Source organism: Motacilla alba, chromosome 5, assembly GCF_015832195.1.
Source record: "Motacilla alba alba isolate MOTALB_02 chromosome 5, Motacilla_alba_V1.0_pri, whole genome shotgun sequence".
Lineage (NCBI taxonomy): Eukaryota > Metazoa > Chordata > Aves > Passeriformes > Motacillidae > Motacilla > Motacilla alba.
In genome coordinates, this window is record NC_052020.1 from 58,625,382 (window position 1) to 58,640,478 (window position 15,097).

Below are 15,097 nucleotides of genomic sequence, written 5' to 3' on the forward strand. Positions count from 1 at the left end.
CAGTCCAACCCAGCCCCAACAGCTCAACTCAACCCTGGCAGCCAGTGCCACATCCAGGCTTTGTTAAACACACCCAGGGATGGTGACTCCACCACCTCCCCGGGCAGCCATTCCAGAACTTTATCACTCTTTGTGTGAAAAACTTTTTCCTGATATCCAACCTGTATTTCCCTTGGTGCAGCTTGAGACTGTGTCCTCTGCTTCTGTCAGTGCTGCCTGGAGAGAGCCCAACCCCCCCTGAGCACAGGCACCTTTCAGGAGCTGCAGAGAGTGACGTGGGCACCCCTGGGTCTCCTTCTCTCCAGGCTGAGCACCCCCAGCTCCCTCAGCATTCCTCACATTGTGTTCCAAGCCCCTCACCAACCTAGCTGCCCTCAAACTAAACCAAGCCCAGGCAGCCCTGACTGGATGCTGAACATCTGCCCTGCTTCTGACACTTCTGCAAAGGAAAGATTTGACAGAGGCATCAGCTCCCAGACCAACGCTGAAAGAAAACAGGATGCTTTGCCAACAGGCTTCAAAGGCATCTCCACCTTCTTCCCTTGACTTCTGCAACCACAGCAAGATTCTTTCAGATTTAGTTTAGGTGTAATAAAAGTTTCAGATGAAAAGTCCTACCTGCTCCGATTGCTGAATTTGCAGGCTTTGAAGTTCTTTTCTCAGAGATGAATTTTCCGTTCGCAGGGCCTTTGAAAGCAGACACAGAGATAATGAAAGCCTCATTTGTGGGGGAAAAAAAGTGTTAAGCTTGACAGAAAAGTAATTTCTTTTAGAGTTAAGTGAAAGACTTTGAAAGTCTGGAAGAGACCCCCCTCTGCAGGTGTTGGAGCCAAAGTATTCAACACACTAATTATTCACCATGGATAACTTGGAGTGGACACCAATTTATAGGAAATTAGGGCAAGGTGGGAATGCTGTAACTGAGCAGAGAGGTCAGAAAAACAAAGGCAACAAATCATGTCACAGCCCATCTTTTGGACAGCCCATTTATTTCTTTGTATTTGCATAATAGTGGGATTCTCCCACAGACAGGCTTCCCACCACTCTGGGAACACAAATAAAAATTATATAACACCATGGGCTTTAACAGTCTAGATCCTACTGTGGAGTCAATAATAACATCCAAAATATGTAAGAATTCAAAGATGCCTTTGTACAGAACAGCACTACAAGAATGAAAATCACATAATCTAAACATCGCTGTCAGTATTATTTAAAAATTTGTAAAATATTATTTCATACAAATAACTTGCAAAATACCACCATCCCTGGAGGGATTTAAAAGCCATTGGGTGTGGCACTTGGGGAGGTGGTTTGGCAGTGCTGGGGATAGCTGGACTTGGTTTCAGAGGGTTTTTCAGCCTAAAGGAGTCCATGGTGTGCTCACAGCTTTGGCTGCTCAGTAACCTCTGGGTTTACAACCCCTCCCCAGCACAGGGGTGGCAGCAATGCCCCTGGAATTCAGGCACCTTAAGAAAGGGAACATTGTCTTGGCTGTGCCCAGGTGAACACAGCTTCCCAGCAAGAACCAGCTCAAAACAAGGACTTCTGTACTGCCTCTCCAGGCTTCTCATCACTGCCTTCTTTATAAATAAATAGGAAGGAAATAACTTTATCACCATCCCAGAAATGTCATTAGTTCATAATCCACTTAACCCTTCAGATTATCAATTAAGACCAAAAAAAAAACTGGTGTTTTATAATACCAAGTTTTTACAAAACACCCTTTCCTAAAGGGAGGTTTGTTGGGGATTAAATCAAATGTACAGCTCTAGAAATATATTCCCATTATTCCAAAGGGCATTTCAGCAACATCTGCCCTAGACTAAGCAGAGAGAAGCATTTATTCTACCCCACTGATGCTCATGCTTAGTCTGTCTTACAGAAAAGGTTTTAACCTCATCTCCACAAGGTGCTTTTCCTATTCAGAAGGAATTCACACTGAACTATGAGCACTCCAACATTCACTTTGCACAAGAGCACTTAATTTCTATTTCCCCATCAAAAGACAGTAAGAGGGATTTTACCTTCAGCTCCTCCTCTTTAGTAGCCACCTGGATGAGTCCTGCCTCAAGCAGCTCTTCAACTGTCTTGATTTTATCATCCCTCTCTCTCATGCTGAAAAAGCAAGAGTGAAAATTTATAAAAAAAGAGAATTTAACTTTGAAGGCAGTTAGTTATCAACAGCAACCTTGCTGCCACCAAAATCTTTATTTTAGCTTCTGATTCAAAACAAAGTTTCTTACCTTTTTTCCATCTGCTCTATCAAGTCTTTGTTTGTCTATGAAGAAAAAAAAATAGAGCCATCATTAATGGTTTGGGATTTAAAAAACAAATAATTGGAAAGCACCAACTTAACCAGAAGCTTGGTTACAACATTAATCCAGAATGGAAAACAAAGTAATGAGAGAAAGTCCTCATGGCATATGTGTCTAATAGTGATGCTGGAAAAAAAAATCAGTCTTTCAGGGGAGGGACAGATCCAGCCCAAATGCCTTGATGGTTCTACACTGCTGGACTTGCAGCCAGCTCAGTACCTGAAAAATCTGCCTCTTTTGAGTATTTATCAGAACCACAAGCTCCACCTGAGGCTCACTCAGCAGAACATTTATGATTCCTCAACACCACACTGTGAGAGACCAGACGGGAAACATAAACCAGCTTGCAAGCAAAATCCCCTGCAGTCCTTCAGACAGGACACCAGACCAGCCAGAGCCAGGGGAGCAGTGCCTGCAGATCTGGTTCTCCACCAGGGGAAAGGGAGCAGCTCCAGAAGGCAGTCCTGACTAGCAGGAATAAGGAAAAGTTGCCTGTCCTGCCAGTCTTTTCCCAGTGTTTCAGAAGTTTTCTCATTCCACAATGTGTACAGTCAGGGATGTTCATATGGGATCTCCCAGAGAAGATCCCAAAGGAGATGGAGCTGAACAACACAACAGCTTTGAACCTGCAGCATCCTGTGAGCACCAGTCTGGCTGCAGCAGGTGAGCCATGGGCACAAATACAGAAGAGGAGGCAAAAGACATCACAATGTAAAGATTTTTCTCCTTCCAAGGGTCAGAGTGGTTACAGAAATAAGGTCTTGCTTGTGTTAAGCTATATGAGTCTTCAGGAGTGGAAAAAAACCCCAGATTTTGTTTGGACACTCCTGACTAGGTCTACAAGACAGTCACAACTGCCTTATTTGACCCTCCACAGAAGAGAAAATACCTAAATAAGCATCAGGTTTTGACATCAACCAGCTCAGCCTACAGCCAGGTTAAGAAAAAAAAACTGAAGAAATGAAAAGTACAGAAGATATTTGATAAAAGCTCAGCAAACACTGGCTGTACCTGCTCAGACAGGAGAGTCTGCAGCTTCTGAACTTCAGCTTGCAGAGCTGTGTTTTGATCCTTCAGAACCTGGAAGAAAATTGAGGCATTTTATCAGTTCAGAACTGCAGAGCCTAAATACAGCTTTTCCATAATGGCAAAGAGACAATTAAATAGCACAGAAGTCATTACAGAGAGTTCTTTGGAAGCTTCAAGACTACAAAGAGTCCTTTCCTTCTCTGTCTTGCTTTTCTGTATTAAGGACAAAAGTATTGTCCTTATGTCCCATGAGAAATTCAGCTGTTACCATCTTTATTCCCTGGCAGAGAATCAGACAGTACCAAATGTGAGAAGCTCAGAAAAACCACATTTTCCTCCTAGAGCAGCACCAGCAACGTGTCAAGATTTAATAACTGCCTCTTACAAAACCCTCATCTGGTGAAGCAAATCATCCAAGATCCCCTTTCTGAGTTCCCTTCAGCTGCCTCAGAGCACAGCAAGGACTTGGCAGTGCAGCAGCAGAGAGGTTTGCACAGCTCCCACACCTGGTCCCACTGAAGGCTGGGAAGAGGTGGATGGGGAGGACAAACAGACTCTGCCTCTCCTCCTGCATTCCTGCTCCATACAATGGTCACAGCAGCCCATAACAGACAGTGTTTTTAAATCCTCCTCTATTATTGCTTTTTGTCTTTTTAAAGACCTGCTTGGTGCTTTACAAAAGTGAAAAGCAGGACATGTGCTCTGCACTCCAGTCCCAGAATTTTACAGGGAAAACACAAGCAGGAAAGGACAGCAAGAGTGAGGATTAAATGCATTGCTCTGTTTTGAACCTGGCTTTTCCCTCTTTCATGTGCCTGGGAAAAAAGCAGCACTTCCTTAGGTGGAAGCATTTAGAACAGCACTGGTCTGGTTTCTGTTTGGGATCAAAGAGAGGAGGAAGGAGACAGCAGCAGTGCACATCATCTTCATGCTGAGAGCACACTGTGGATTTCTGCACCATCACGATGCTGATGATCTGCATTCAGCTCTCTATTCACCTCCCAAGAACTGCTGGAACTGCCTTCAGGTGATTTTTGCCATTACTTTAGCACTGAACTGATTACAGCACATAACCATTCACAACACCTCTAAGGCCTTTTTCCTGGAAACAGTTACTACAGAAACCATCACACTGAAAGGATGCTCCTATTCCTTCTCACATTCATTTTCACCTCACCTACCATTTATAATGTTCCACCACACAAAGCCCCGAGAGTGGCACTAACTTGAGACTTGCCCCCTTCCCTCAGCCTGCCACCTCTTCCCACTCCCCTTTCCACACTGGTTAGGCACCTGTGACCCAGCACACAAGAGTGAGTCAACAGCTTTATCCCAAAAATCAACTGAAATTGTACTTTGTTTCCTATTTCATTAATTGAACAAACTTCTTCCCTCTTCTCCTCTGACAGCTTAGAGAAACTACAGAGCCTTGGCAAGGGATTCTCATCAAAACCTCTTTGAAAATGTCACTTAAATACAAGGTTCGAGTTTACTACCTGCTTCAAAGAGCCCCAGGAGACTCCAGAGGCTTCTCCTACAAAAGCATCCTGCCTCTGCCACTGCCCACTCGCTCTGTTCCTCACTAGCAAACTCACCAAGGTGACAGTGGCAGCTTCAGAGGGACTGACCTCACACCAGAAACATCCGAGGAGCAGCAGCACCCACCACAGGCTTTAAAGGAGTTAAAGAGATGGAGTCAGCACCTCTCTCTCTGTTTCTAACAGCCCAGGTTCAAGAAGAAAAAGGCCAAGGTGGCAGAGGGCAAGGAGGAATTAAGCTGCTCTCTGCACACACCACCCAGAAACAAGCAGCAGCTTTGCTGTGCAGACCCCAGATGTCGGAACAAAAGCTTCTGCAGTTGAGCTGCAGCCTTATGAGAAAATGTGGAAAGAGGCAGGGTTAAAATAAGCATTTTCACATCTGCCTGACAGAAAACAGAGGCTTGGCGTGATAATCCAAGCAACAAAGGCTCCAAACAAAAGCACCAAGGCCTTGAAAGGCACATTTGCAGGTGGAATGCAGGGAAATCACAACAGTTTTTACTGTCCAACCTCCTCTTGCAGAATTCAAAGCCCTCTCTCTCCACAAGTCAGACACTGCATTTAACTTGTGTCATCCCACCTCTCACTCAGCTGCTACTGCTGTGACATCCCACGTTGCTCCTGCCTTCCAAACACAATAATGTAATTTACCTAAGCACCCAAAGGTCAGTTTAATTTCACTGTTCTGCAGTTGCTCCACAACCTCTGGAGACTGGAAAACTGACTGAAAACAAGCACAAAAACACCTGTTCTGTGTCTTACCTTGAATTCTTCTTTTGTGTTTGAAATCTGAGCGACTTCTTCTCGAAGCTGATCTTCAAGAGTTCTTATTTTGTCATCTTTTATGTGAATGCTGAGACACAGCAGAACAGTTAAACATGTTTCCCCATCCAAGTCTTACAAAAAGCATGATTGAAAAGAACATAAAAGACTGATAAACATTGTTTATCAAATCCCAGAGCTATTTACCTTTTCTGCATCCTTTCCAGCTCATGTGCAGCAGCAGCCTAGATTATAAAGAGGATTAACACAGACTTAGGATACATCACATGATTCAATCAACCTTTCATTCCACGATATTAAAAAGCTAGAACAAGTCATTTGGCCTCCCAGCACATGACTGAAATCAAGAGTGAAAGGGGCAAGCTTGTCTTCATGCACTTTTACAGCACCAACCTACAAGCATGCAATTATACAAAGGGAAGACCATCTCCAAGAGATTCATTTGACAACTGGGATTATCTCTAATTAAACACTTCATTTCCACTTCTGTAATGAACAGGCCACACAGCAGCACCACAGGGACAGCATTTTGTTTGGATCTAAAAACATCTCTGTGGTGAGGCAGGGGGAGCTGTGGGCTTTGGGGTTTTTTTGGGGGGGATGTTTATGAATCTTGTATGCAAATGCCAGGCCTGCATTTTCACAGTCAGCCGTGCTCACTCCTGTGAAGTGTCCTGCACTCTGCATGCCTGAAAATCTAAACCAAGCAAACAAAATGATTCCGTAACTTGGATATCCAAGTACAAGACTTTGCTGGTGAAGGAGGGGGAAGAATTAGGCCTCCCAGCAGCTCTAAGAACTGCAGGGAATCAGATATGAGGCCAATCCGGAAGCCTCACACCATTAATGTGCTTAAGCAGAGCTTGCTTAAAGCCACCAGATCTGCATTTGCATTTATGACAGAACAGGCACTGGGAAGGGAGGAAAATCAAACCAACTGTTTCACCTGCTCATTTGTCAGAGCCTGTAACTTCTGTACTTCTGATTTCAGGGAGAGGTTCATATTCTGTAAGACCTGAAGGAAGGAAAAAAAGAAATGCATTTGCAGTTCATACACAGAGTGTCTTTCACTCTCCAGTGTGAAGTTTCAGGGGATTCTTTGAAGGAAAATCCTCAAGTTTCCTTATCAACAGCTTTCCCAGCATCTAGCATTGGCCTTGCCTAGCAGAGCAGACCTGTAGCTGAAAAGGCTCTTTTCTAGACCCAAGGACAGCAGCCTTGGGGGTTTCATTTAGTACATGCAGCCAGATCAGATGGCATTTGCACAGGCTCTTATTGTACCTTGAGCTCTTCCTCCTTGCTGGTTAAGTTGGCACGTTCATTGCCTAATGAGTCCTCCATCTGCTTGATCTGTTTCTCCTTCTCTGCAATCCTGCACAAGGGGCAAACAGTGACAGATCAGCACAGAAGATGAGGATGGAAGTGGTGCAGGAAGCATCAGGCTAAACCCAAAATACACCCTGGCCCTTCAGTCCGGCTCCTACTCCAAATCCTGCTGACTATACACTTTGGGTCCAAAAGCTTTTCCATTTTAAATGCTGTCTGCTTGCCAAAAAATTTATGAGACATTCCCTAGCTCTGAAATACAACTAGCATCCCATGTCCCAGAGGGAGAAGCCTCCTGGCACAGCCCCACAGCCCAAATAACAACAATTCTCACGGTCACGCACATTCCTGCACGCTGCACTGACCCTGCACACAGGCAGGGATAAACAACAGAGAGGATGCTGCTCTCTGGAGCTCAGAGCTACAGCAAAACTCCAAACCTGAGGCTAGACAGGGAAGGGAAATCTGCAGGAAGCCGTTTCCCAGCTCTCAAGGTGGTCTCGTGAGGAGTTAAAAGCACAGACAGCAACATTTCCTTCAGCAGTGCCTCCCCTACGCTCCGCACGTGAGTGGAGGGAAGGTGGCAGGCACTGGAAGGCAGCAACACCTCCCAAAATCCCAAAGGAAATGGATGCTCACACTTTCTGAAGCTCTTCTGCCAGGACTGAAGCTGAGTTCTGCAGGAGGAAAAAAAAATAAAAACAAATAACTGGAAGCAAAGCAAGTCAAAGAATCCCCAGGCACACTGAGCCAGGAATAGCATTTGTCTGGTTATTTTAAACGGGCACAGGATGCTTCCAACTATTTCCTGGCTAAGGAACATTGAAGGAATACCAGCACATAGCAATGGCCCTTCCCCTCTGGCCTGGTGCAACAGGAAGGGAAAAAAACCCCCATATTATCTGTCCTTCACTAGATTCAAACAAGCCACAGGGCTCACCAGCACTTCCCAGAGAGTGAGTGCTTCATGGGATATTCTGCTGAGAAACCAGTCACAGTAAAAGAAAAAAAAAAGGAAAAATGAAGGGGGAAAGAAAGAAAAAGGGGGGAAAGAAAGAAAAAGGGGGGAAAGAAAGAAAAAGGGGGGAAAGAAAGAAAAAGGGGGGAAAGAAAGAAAAAGGGGGGAAAGAAAGAAAAAGGGGGGAAAGAAAGAAAAAGGGGGGAAAGAAAGAAAAAGGGGGGGGAAAGAAAGAAAAAGGGGGGAAAGAAAGAAAAAGGGGGGAAAGAAAGAAAAAGGGGGGAAAGAAAGAAAAAGGGGGGAAAGAAAGAAAAAGGGGGGAAAGAAAGAAAAAGGGGGGAAAGAAAGAAAAAGGGGGGAAAGAAAGAAAAAGGGGGGAAAGAAAGAAAAAGGGGGGAAAGAAAGAAAAAGGGGGGAAAGAAAGAAAAAGGGGGGAAAGAAAGAAAAAGGGGGGAAAGAAAGAAAAAGGGGGGAAAGAAAGAAAAAGGGGGGAAAGAAAGAAAAAGGGGGGAAAGAAAGAAAAAGGGGGGAAAGAAAGAAAAAGGGGGGAAAGAAAGAAAAGAAAATGGAAAGGAAATAAAAAGGAAAGAAGGAAAAAAGGAAAAAAGAAAAAAAAGGAAAAAAGGAAAAAAGGAAAAAAAAAGGAAAAAAAGGAAAAAAGGGAAAAAAGGAAAACAAATGGAAAAAAGGAAAAAAAAAAAAGGAAAAAAAAAAAAGGAAATCCTGCACAGTGCATCAGGAGCTGTGTTATGAACAGAAACACCACCACAAATTCAGCAAGTGGTGTTTTCCCCCTGGAAAAAGCCTGTCCCCTAAGCTGTCACACACAACAAGGCATGAGAGACCCACCACACTGGATTTGAAGGCACCTCTGCAGACTGTGGTAGACCTTCCATGCTCTCAATTCCAGTCCCTTGTAACAACTAAAGGAGTTTCATCAACCCTGATATCCAGAGCAGGATGCAGCCCCAGCTCCCTTCTCCAACGTGTTTTTTCACCCCCACTGTCCATGGTGGAAAATCATCCCTGAATTTTCATGGCCATTTGAGGCTGCCTGGGGAAAGCACACATCTCCAGCACCCTCCCTGTAACTCACAGCTAAAAAGTCAAATTTCCCAAGGAATTTATTTCCATATGAGAGGAGCAGGCCATGAAGATGCTGGAAATCTAGAGTTGCTCTTCCCTCACTGCTCTCCCCACCCAATGGGTTAAAGCACATCAAGCAAAGCCAGATTTTCAGCCTGATGTTGAATTTAATCAAATTCCACCAAGCACATCCATGATTAAAAGAAGGCAGCATCCAACTGCAGAGGAACAGCCCCCACTTGTGTCCCCAAAGCCTTTCTGAGCTGATTTCTGTGACCTTCCTCTACATGGAGGCAACTCCAGTGATCATCAGGCTTTACACAGTGTTTACAACAAGAATAATGTCTCAGAGAAACTAGTCAAACCAAAATGGTAAAGATTAAAATAACTGAGAAAGGTATTGTGCACGTTTGGTGGGGTTTTGGTGTGAATTTTTTTTCTTCTGCACAGAAATCAGCACTAAAGTGAACAGACAGCTTGATACAGGAGCTACCACAAGGGAAAAAGCACATTCAGGTGGTTCACAGGAGGACTGCAGAAAGACCAAAAGAACCACAAGACAGAACTGTAGACATGCAAAGCTACAGGACAAAACCAAAAAACATTGAAAAAGATACTATACCCTTTAGTTATAAATGACAGCCATCATGGGAGGAAATAAGTGGATTCCCCCCCCCCCCCCAAAAAAAAAAAAAAAGCTTAAAGTTTTAAAACAGTTTAAAGATCATTAGAGAAGAGGATGCTAACAAGTCTCTGCTTTCAGCATTACATCTCATACCCAGCTACAAAAATCTTTCATTAAAAGTAAATTCACGAGTCATGACTACAAAAAGTCTGAGAACATGCTGTACCTGGGCTGCCATTTGTGAATGAAACTTCTGAAGCTGAGCTTTCAAAGCATCATTCTGCTCTATCAGCTCCTTGTAAGAGAGCACAGAAAGAAAAGCAGGCTGAGATCTGCAGCTACTCCACTTTTGCTAGGATTAGCTTTTAGCCATGATTATGTTAGTAAGAACAGTTCAGCATTTACATGTCAGACACTTTACAAAAGATGCTGGCTTTTTCTCCCCACTACAACCAACCAGTTGGAGTGGAAGCACCAGAACCTGCTCTGTATCAAGGAAAAACATTCCCTGCTCCACCATAACCCATCTGGTTTCCCTGAAGCCCTCAAAGGTTATGTCCATGCTGCCTCTCACCCCCTGATGCCAGGAGGAGGGAGATCACACAAAAATTAAAGAAAGAGAGTTTGCTGCTCTCCCAGGGTGCTCCCCACACCATGGATCGTTTCACAGCTTGGCAAATGGGGTCAGCACCTTTTCCTGACTTGCCCCAAGTGCTCCTCAAGGTGTGAAGTGGCCCCACATCTCCTCAAAGCACCACACACTCCATAAAGGTCTCACTCCATAAACAGAGTTTTTTCATCCTTTATTCAGTGGGAAAGCTTCCCTAAAGCAGCATTTCAGGGATATTTCTGTGTTTCCACAGACAAAGAGTGAAAAGGAAAACCCCAAACCCTTAAAACACTTGAGGAACACTACCTGCATCTGCATTTGCATGGAGTCCTCCTCAGTAGCTCTCTTTTGCTCAGCCTCCAATAACTGCAGCATCCTCTGCTCCAGCTGCTGTTTTGACACCATTGTATCAGTAAGTTTACTGTGCAAGCTCTGGATTTCATTGTCTTTGGCCACAAGCTTATTCTGCACATCTGTAGCAGAAATGTCAGGATTTCAATTCAGAAGTCAATATTTAACTTTGGGGGAAATCATTTTCACTGTAAACGGGGAGGCTGATTAGGAGCCTCACTCCAAGGCTCAGCTCCCCCATCAGCATTCAGACTACCTGGGATCCCAAAACATTTTCCCCAGGGCTGACTTCACCTGAGCTTTATTTATTTTACTCAATAATGCCCTTTTTTTACAAATGGCAACAGCCACTTCAGTGCAGTAAGCATTACTTGGGAATTTTCTGATACGTGCCTTGCTGTGCTGCTTCATGTTCTGCTGTTCTTTTCCTGAGATAAGCCTGGATTTCTTCCCATCTTCTCTCTGCTTCCTGCTGCTGGACCTTCACATTGAAGAAAGAGTCGATGAGAAGAATTTAATTAATTTCTTTACCTTTAATTTCTTTTTGAAGCATTCAGAGTGCACCTCCTCAGTGCTAGTCCCAAAACATATGGCAATGAAGTGAAATTGTTTCTTGTTTCCATTAGGGCACATCAGAGAGGCAGAGTGCTCTGTAATCCTCCTCCTAGACTAGTCCAGCCTATTAATTTGAAAGGCAAATTGTGAACAGGATTTCATTATAGGCCCTTAACAGAATGGTTTGTGTAATATGAAAATGCAGCATCCTTGCCCTGATAGTTCAGAATTAACACCAGAAGCCAGACCAGCCAAGCATCACATAAATCTGCATTCAGTAATTAAAACATCTCAACTCTAGATACCAATTCTCCACCTGCCAGGGCAAAAGGCAGGGAGAACGTCTGGTATGTAAGATTTAATTGCAAATATTAAAGAAATCATGAGTTCTGGATTGATATTCTCACCTGAAAACACTTTCTCCTCTTAAAAAAAAAAAAAAACAAAAAACAAAACAAAATACTTTTTCTTCCAAAAAAAAGAAAGAGATTCATCCAGAAGCCTGTCCAGTTACATTTTAACTCTTTCAAAAGTATATTTATTTTAAAATACATTTAAGCAAAAGCATGTAGCTTCAAATAAAAACCACACAAGGGCAGTGCCATCTGGATGAACGGCTCTGAAGTACCAACTCCTGTTGGAATTGTACTCTCACAGAAAGCAAAGTAAAAAGCTTAACTGGGGCTGTTGAAAAGATATTTACCTGGAAGGTAAGTTTCACTTCACAGGGAGGTCTGTAATCACTCAAAACCCAGGGCACTGAATGAAACCATTCAACAAACCCCTAGGCTGGCTGAGCCCATCTGAAACAAGCAGCTCAAGCAATTCCCACCCGCCCCACATCCCAGCTCAGATAAAACCCTGAGCACAGCCTGACAGGCAGAGCAAACCCCAGGCACCTTGAGCTGAGCCACTGCCTGCTCTGCATTCTTCTTCTGGAGCTCCTCTTGCTGCAGTTTGCTGCTCTTCTCCCCCAGCTCGTTCATCAGCCTGGCGTAGTCCTGGCGCAGCTTGTTCAGCTCTGCCGACTGCCTGCAAGCAAACAAACAAACATTGCCACAGGTTTGCTACTCAAATGTCAACAGCAAGTCCTGTATTTGCAACCAAAGGGTGGGTTTGGGGTGTTTTCCCCCTCTGAAATTGTTTAATCCTAGGAAAGGGATGAGGGTCAGGTGCTCCTGGCCACAGCAGCAGAACCATCGCTCCTGGCCAGCAGCACAAGGCAGCAGCCACAGGGCAGGGTCAGGAACCAAAGGTCAGCAATGAGGAACGAGCAGCAGCTCCTGGAAGAGGTCTGCAAGCTGGCTGGCAAGATTTGGGCAGGCTGATATCAGCTGAAGAGGCTCAGCTTAAGGAAAGGTCTCGCATAGAAATCCAGATTCTTTTCCTTTTCCCATAAAGGATTATTGATCCTTGCTTGCTGAGGACTGCTCCTCCTGGACCAACTGCACACTTTTCTTCAGAATATTTGTTGCCTCCTGGCCTTGACCTGACTATTAACTTATGGAGGTACCTGATGCACTTTCTCAGATGGGAGAGAAGATGCATTTGGTTCAGCCCAAGGGAAGAATTTTGAGAGGCTCCCCTTTGTGCCTAAGCAAGAAAAAGCATTTCATTTTTAACTCAAATTTGCTTGAATTAAAGCCTTTTCAAATAACTGTCTGAAAGATAATGATGCTTCATATAAATGAACAGGACACCTAAAATGAGGGTTCCACACCCTTCTCTGAGCACTTGACATTCAGTAATAAATAGCTGAGAGAGGATATTGTGTCAGTTTTGTCTTCTACACACCTTAACCAGGGTGCTCAGCTTTTACCTCCACAATGCACAAAATCCTCCCTGCCAGCTCAGGGGCAGCCCAAGCCATAACTCCCAAAAGACAATTTTTGTTTCTCCAAACATTTGCAACACCAGCAAATAAATCCAAGTGCCACCCCAGCAGCATCAGTAACTGCAGGGCATTGATATGTAAGTTTAGAGCTGCTGTTTCCCTAAGAGGCCACAACCAGCACCTCTCCTAAAGCCCCAGGGCAAGGATACACACCCTGCCAAAACCACCAGAGGTGCCTGAGCACTGCTGCACTTCTTTCTCTTAAAGCCTCAGCACCACAGCCTAAAAGCTCAGGCTTCAGGTTTAAAAAAAGGCAAATATTTGTTCTTAAAGCCCTGGCTCAATGCCAACACCACCAGCTACCTGTACAGCCCAAAATATTTGTGTTCCCAGCTTAACCACTAATTCAGAGACAGCCAAGGAGTTGGAAACAAAAGAAGCAGAAGCCAGAACAGCTCTTCAGGGGAGGCTCAAAAACACACAGAGCTCCATGGAGCTGCCAACATACTTGCTCTCCATTTGATTGGTGGAAGTGCTGACAGCATCTCTCAGGATACCATTTTCCTGCTTCAGGTGGCTTATTTCTGCCTCCATCTGCTCACGGAGCTGCTGGAACTGATGGGGAAAGAAAGATCAATTCTGGAAAAGATTAAGCTAAGGAGCAATAAAAACAAAAGAAACCAGCTTGTACAAGTAGGTAAGATATCACAATAATTTCAGGAAATAAAACTAAGTGGGTTTTTTGGGAGAGGGGGAGCTTTGTTCCTTCCTCACACACCAGTTCTTAAATTAAACTGTGCTACTGAGACCCTTGTGCTCAAATCAAAGCACAGGTTTCCTTTTATATCAGTGCATCAACCTATTTATCAAGGCAACCTTTTTTATTGTTTAAAAGGCTCCATAAGTGTTACTCAGAATACCAATTGCTCAGCTACATAACCCGAGATATTTATCAATAACTGGATACCAAGATATTACTTTTCCCAAAGGGAAATAAAACAAACGTGCTGTGAATTATCACTAGATAATTTGTTTGCTGTTCCTTTCAACAAGCAAGGAAAAGTAACAAAAAACTAACAATACACAGATTACAGCATGCAAGCTGCAAAAGGCTAGTCCTCATCTAATATTCTGATTTTCAGCAAGGTTCCAAAGCTGAGGCAGAAAAAAGCCCTGATAACCCAGGTTCAGAATGGTGTGAACAAAAGCAAAGACAGGATTTAAAGAGGGAAAAAAAAGGGACTCTGCATATGCAGACACAGCAGAGCTGGTCTTGGAGCCCAAAAGTCTGCTCTGAAAATCCTTGAGCACACACAACACTCTTCCTTTATCAGTGCCAGTCTGTAGATATGGCTGACACCGTTCCAAGACCCAGTTTCATCAAGTGGATGATTCATCAGTGAGCCTTTCTCACACTAGAAAATCCAAATAAATGTCTGTGTAACAACCCAGCAGCAGGGAGCAGTCCTTGGTAGGGCAGCCACCTCCAGTTCTGCCCCAACAAACCTACCAAGCTGGGCTTTGGACATTACTGGGGGGTTCTCTTCCTTGCCTGTTTTGTTTTTTAATGCCAACAAGATCCCAAGAGAAGCAGGGGCACAAACCCCACCCTACTGGAAGCTGTGACCATTTCCAGCTCCTCTGCCATGCTGCAGCACATCAGCAGAGGGAGCAGGACCAGAGCACTGGATCTTTTGCATTTCCCTTCTCCAGCTCAGCCTGGGACAGCAGCACTTGCTAAAGTCTCCCAGGTGTGCCCAGGTCTCCTTCCCCCTTCCCCAGCCAGCAGCCAGACCCTCTCCTTGGCCAGTTATCTACACAGGTTCCAAGGAAGTTTCCTCTGCTCCACAACTGCAGAGATGCTGCTCTCCAAGGGGCCAAGACAGAAGATACAATTTTGAAGTTGGGAAGTTCAAATGTTGGGCTTAATGCTGTGACATTCATCGAGGAAGAACAACTAGAATGAAATCTAAGCATAAGATGGGCCATTTTCCTTAGAAAAATTTAAGTTAAACTTCAAAATCTGATGAAACAAACCCTTCTAAAGTCACTCCATTATAAAGCAACTACAATATTAAGTA

At 44.2% G+C, this 15,097-nt stretch overlaps 1 protein-coding gene across 12 annotated transcripts in view; it reads right to left on the reverse strand.

Annotated features, from left to right (window-relative positions):
- The window catches only part of KTN1 (kinectin 1), a 78,423-nt gene that overhangs the window by 27,284 nt on the left and 36,042 nt on the right, over window positions 1-15,097 (reverse strand). For 11 of the 12 annotated variants that reach the window (XM_038137815.1, XM_038137816.1, XM_038137823.1 and 8 more), the window contains 14 exons: window positions 13,525-13,631; window positions 12,082-12,214; window positions 11,021-11,108; window positions 10,583-10,749; window positions 9,893-9,961; window positions 7,637-7,674; window positions 6,953-7,043; window positions 6,618-6,686; window positions 5,858-5,895; window positions 5,651-5,741; window positions 3,330-3,398; window positions 2,247-2,281; window positions 2,028-2,118; window positions 619-687 (listed from right to left, as the gene is read on the reverse strand). In XM_038137815.1, the coding sequence (XP_037993743.1) occupies window positions 619-687; window positions 2,028-2,118; window positions 2,247-2,281; window positions 3,330-3,398; window positions 5,651-5,741; window positions 5,858-5,895; window positions 6,618-6,686; window positions 6,953-7,043; window positions 7,637-7,674; window positions 9,893-9,961; window positions 10,583-10,749; window positions 11,021-11,108; window positions 12,082-12,214; window positions 13,525-13,631 (1,155 nt within the window). The remainder of the gene's footprint in view (window positions 1-618; window positions 688-2,027; window positions 2,119-2,246; window positions 2,282-3,329; window positions 3,399-5,650; window positions 5,742-5,857; window positions 5,896-6,617; window positions 6,687-6,952; window positions 7,044-7,636; window positions 7,675-9,892; window positions 9,962-10,582; window positions 10,750-11,020; window positions 11,109-12,081; window positions 12,215-13,524; window positions 13,632-15,097) is intronic. The other variant, XM_038137818.1, reaches the window with a different exon arrangement.